The following is a 4,570-nucleotide window of genomic DNA, read 5'->3' as shown; positions in this document are numbered from 1 at the left end:
CATTTCTTTATTGATGAAGCAATCAGGCCTTGGCATGCAATGATGTAACGCTGCATTTCTTTGATGGTGGAAAACAAATGAATGACTGACAGATAAAAAGCATAAAAAAAAAAAAAGGATACCTACAAAAAAGTTTGTTTTGGGGGATCAGCATTGGCAGTATTCCTCCACACTGACTCTGTGCACCGTTTGCAAGTTATCCCTGTGTATGTGTGGGTTTTCTCACATAGCCAGAGCAGTATAGTGAGAAAAGGTGTCGGCCAGAGTGAAAGACTGTCGAAGTTATTCTTTAGAAAATAAAGATCTTCAATGTGATTTACTACAGTGACACAAGTTTGGTTGGAAAACAACTATTTATTTATTTTAAATCAAGAACTGAAATGAAAGATGAAAGGATGAGACCAGTCACAGTCATGAAATTATGATCCCTGGTCAAAGCTTCCTCTGACGTGCAGTACATACAAAACTCCAGCAGATGTCACTATAATCACGCTCAAGCGCTTGTCAATCGCTTTCAAGGAAGCTTTCTCAAATTTCACCACCACCATGCAAAGGTGCAACAATCCACAGAACAAAATCAAAATGGCAAAGCAAAATCACAAATCCAAGAATCCACGAGACAAACAGACAACATCCCTGCATAATGTCGCCTTTTTTAACTTGTGTGAACAATATAGAGAGTCAGGACGAGAGGACAGCCCTGAGCAATAATATGGAAATGATTTAACGATGACAGAAAAGTGGAAATAGCTTCATCAAAACTCATCCCTGCCACTCTTGCAGTGACATTAATTACACAAAGGGATGCTATGCATTTATTATATATCATATAATTCCCCTGGAAAGTGACTTTGAATGTAAAAGGTTGAAATCCTTCCATGTGCGTCTCCAGTTGGATCCAGTAGTTTCAAGTAATAGACTTATTCCTCACAGACTGGGGTGGCAGGCCGTACTTCTCGATGAGCTGAACAACAACAACACACGCAGAAAATATGTCCATATTAGGAATTAAATTTTTTATTTTTTTTCAAAAGAATAATGAAAGATAAATGATAGTTAATACTAAAATGTTAACTGATATTAGTCCCACCTGGTCCAAAAGAGCCTCCTTTTCATCTTGTGATAGTTCACCACTTGAACTGAAACTGACTTTGAACCTATAGACATAATCTGTTGACAGAAAAACAGAGAAGCTCACAAAACAAAACCCAACGCGTTCACATTGTGCCTAGATAAAACACATCAGGTTGCACTTTGTAGGTGTATGGTTTGAGGTATTCCTGTGATCAGGAGCCGATGAAAAGATTCTGGAAAAGAAAAATCCCAATTACAAAGAAAGAAAAGCATACTTACAGGGTCCCTCTGTTGTAAGAAGTGTCAAGCAGTTAGGTTTACATGGAATGAAGTAAACGGAAAGACGGCATTCATTATACTTAGAAATTCTGTATGTACATTTAACAGTAACTTAACTTTAACATGTGTTGCTTGACTGTATAACTCAGGGATGAGGGAAGAAAAACAACAAAAAAAACAGTTTTTTCACTAAAGTATTTTGTTTTTCTATCGTTCATCTGTTTGATGACACGAGTCAAGACGTCTTACCAGTGACTGCATTAATGCTGACTCCGCTGCTTCTGACGCTCCCAAACACAGAGAAGACAGTGAATGTGTACTCAGTTGCAGCAGAGAGAGATGAGACTGTGTGAGTTACTGGTCCGTCTCCATCTGGTGCTCTGATGTTTGTCTCGGTACCATTAAACTGGAGGATGAAGCTGATGTTGTTGTTCACTTTGTTCCACTGCAGAGTGACACTGGTCTGATTTTGTCCTGTTGACCTGAAGTCTTCTACAGGAGCTGGAGCTGAGAACCACAGAACAACTTACTTACTATCAGTGGCAGAAGTGAAACAGAATGACCAAACATGTTTGTATCTTGTGTTTATAGAAGCACCAATTTAATACAACATACATATAAACTATTGTTGCATAGCAGGTTTATGTAAATCATTCAAACATTTGCATTGTAATCCAGTGACGTGCCGAGAGATGAGTCACTGATTCTTTCAAATATTTGTAAATGGAGTTTATGAAAACACTGTTTTTGCAATAAGAATTTGCGAGGATGGAATAAGTCGTATTGTGGGATCTCAACGCCACAAGCATGCAGTATTTAGTAGTAAAAATAACATATATATTACTTGCTGTGTAACAGACAAAAGGCCGTTGGATGGAGCAGTCTTCATCTGACCACAGTCCTGACTCCAATGATGAAGCGACGCACGTCTCGCCTGAAGTGTCGGGCTGGTTGTTCTCCCAGTTTCGATATAGAGAGTCACTCCCATCAGACCAAACTTTTCGCCGATACAGACCAATCCACACAAAGTTGTCACCTGCAACTCTCTTGACCATTTCATGCTCGGGCTCGTTTCGTATGCTGTGGAGGGAAGAGTAGCAGATCTGCATCGTACTGTATGGAAAACAAATTCACAGATTCATGGATGGAATGAACAAATTAGTGAGTTCATACGGTACCTGGCCAGATCGACATAATTCTCTCTGCAGAACCTCTGAGCTTCTGTCCAATTTCTTAATGTTTCAATCCTAACAAAGGTTGCTTTTCCATTCCATGGACCTGGAAATATAGACACTTTTTTTTCTTTAAGAAACAAAGAATGAGTTCTTCTACTATTTGCTGTGAATCAAAATAAAAGAAAAAGCTGAATATTTGACAGTAGTTTCTAAGGCAGTGACTTATTCTACACATTTACACACAGCCTGAAGTATTGACATTTCTGGAAGCTCTTGTCAAAAAGTAATGCTTTTAAAATGTTACTCTTTAAAAAAACTCACCACTGAAGCACACAGACTGAAGTTTGTAACTGCAAGGCCAGTCATCCCATTGGCCATAGTATGAACTCCAAAGTACTCCACAGTTTTCTCTTCCAGCATAATTGTTCGGCTGACCACTGTACCAATTTCTATACGTCGCCTCTCCCTCGCCATAGAAGCTGCTGTCATTTAAGGACCACATCCAGCTGTTTTGCAAGTCTTCATGAAGACCAATCCAGGCTTTTCCTGCTCAAATAAAAGATGTTGATTCGGTCAAAAACAAGACAATTGAAACTTGCCATTGTGGATTATTCTGTGTGTGTTGGAGCCATTTGAGACTATAAATGTTCTTTGTCAAATTGGTGCAAACTTAAGTGATGATAAGAAATACTATTTAAAGTTTTCCTATTTTTGTGTTTTTTAGTTATTTTGATCATTAGAAATGTGTGGATCTCTCCTCCTCCTCGTCAGGCCTTCCTCCTTAGAATCAGGAGGAGGTGAAGCTGTGAGTGTGGAAGGAGGAGGGAGTGATGGTTTTTCTACCGCAGGCACACAAGCCTGTACAAACTAGAATTTATATTAAGTGTTTGTATTATTTAAGAAAGTAAACCACTGAGAATATTTTTTGTTTGTTTAAATAAATAGTACATCTTTATTGTGAAACCTGGAAAATCTCTCTGCCAGTGTTTTTTACTTTCTGCGAGTCGAAAATCTCCTCAATGTGCAACTCTAAATTTAGATGTTTGGGACGAAAGACGCCACAACAGTGTGTGTCAAATACGGTGCAAGTATTCAGGACTCACCAGTATCGCTCGAAGCTGTGTTTCCAACTGCATCAACGTCAGCTGCACTTTCAATAGTGGCCAGATCAGTGAAGTCATCCCTGCACACACGCTGAGCGTTTGTCCAGTTCAGAGGAGTATTTACAAAGTTGTAGTGAGTTTGGCCAAAACCTACATTGGTGATCACTCCTAAAGCAAAACAGAATATACAATGTATTAATCAAAAGTATGCTCCGTTTGATTTGCTCTTCATCTGTCACTATTTTCCTGTTTGGATGTTTTTCTTTCCATCCCCTTTGCTTCCTGTTTTCTCCTGAAACACACCAATCCTCCTCAGGGGCCTTGTCATCCTAACAAGGTGCAGCAACACTTTAGAAACATGAGCTACAGATGTAATTGCCTTTTTAAAATTGCACCAACCTGTGAGAACAAAAAGCACCAGTCCTCTCTCCATGAGGTAAACCTTTGAAAAGATGCAAAAATAAAGTATTCTTTCATTTTAAAGTTTAATTCCTGATCACATTATTCATGTACACGCCACATCTGATATGGAACATTAGGAAACGTGTCATAAAATAATTAATATTAATCTAAAAATAACCTTTAACATATACTGGACTCACCATTGTCTCTGTAACCTCCGGAGCTCTTGGGAACACCGACAGTGACTAAAGGCTGGTTTGGCTCCTATCAGTTTTCAGCAGCTGTGACTGAACAAAGTGTCGCTCTGCTGCTATATATTCTGTGTTTTTTCTTCTTCCTCGTGTGTCTGTGTGCTGGGCGGAGTCAACAAGACCTGCACTGGAGCTGAGCTGCACACCTGAGAGTATGTAAATAAGTAAGTACGTAAGTAAGTAAGTAAATTTTATTTCTTTAGCGCTTTTCACAGATATGGAGTCACAAAGTGCTTCACAGTAAAAACAAATAAAAACAGAGAAGAGAAAAAAACATCTTAAAAAC

The 4,570-nt window shown here is 38.9% G+C and overlaps 1 protein-coding gene across 1 annotated transcript; it reads right to left on the bottom strand.

Annotated features, from left to right (window-relative positions):
• Positions 1–337: 337 nt before the first annotated feature.
• Positions 338–4,349, bottom strand: LOC308123768 (C-type mannose receptor 2-like). The gene is made up of 9 exons (XM_080486429.1): positions 4,234–4,349; positions 4,031–4,073; positions 3,632–3,799; positions 2,850–3,074; positions 2,532–2,631; positions 2,198–2,433; positions 1,603–1,860; positions 1,091–1,170; positions 338–964 (listed from the first exon to the last, which is right to left on the bottom strand). Exons 1-9 carry the CDS (start codon positions 4,234–4,236, stop codon positions 908–910), a joined length of 1,170 nt encoding a protein of 389 aa, XP_080342555.1. The 5' UTR covers positions 4,237–4,349; the 3' UTR covers positions 338–907.
• Positions 4,350–4,570: the final 221 nt, after the last annotated feature.

This window comes from Lipophrys pholis (genome assembly GCF_963383615.2).
Source record: "Lipophrys pholis genome assembly, chromosome: 18".
NCBI lineage: Eukaryota > Metazoa > Chordata > Actinopteri > Blenniiformes > Blenniidae > Lipophrys > Lipophrys pholis.
The sequence above is the reverse complement of the archived record's forward strand: the minus strand, read 5'-3'. Positions and strand labels throughout refer to the sequence as shown.

Bases quoted from the DNA above. Each gene is read 5' to 3' on its own strand.
- LOC308123768 (XM_080486429.1), bottom strand. The intron at 3,075-3,631 runs GTGAGTCCTGAA...TTATTTGAGCAG, and splicing joins CACAGCTTCGAGCGATACTG to GAAAAGCCTGGATTGGTCTT. The intron at 2,434-2,531 runs GTACCGTATGAA...TTCCCTCCACAG, and splicing joins AATTATGTCGATCTGGCCAG to CATACGAAACGAGCCCGAGC.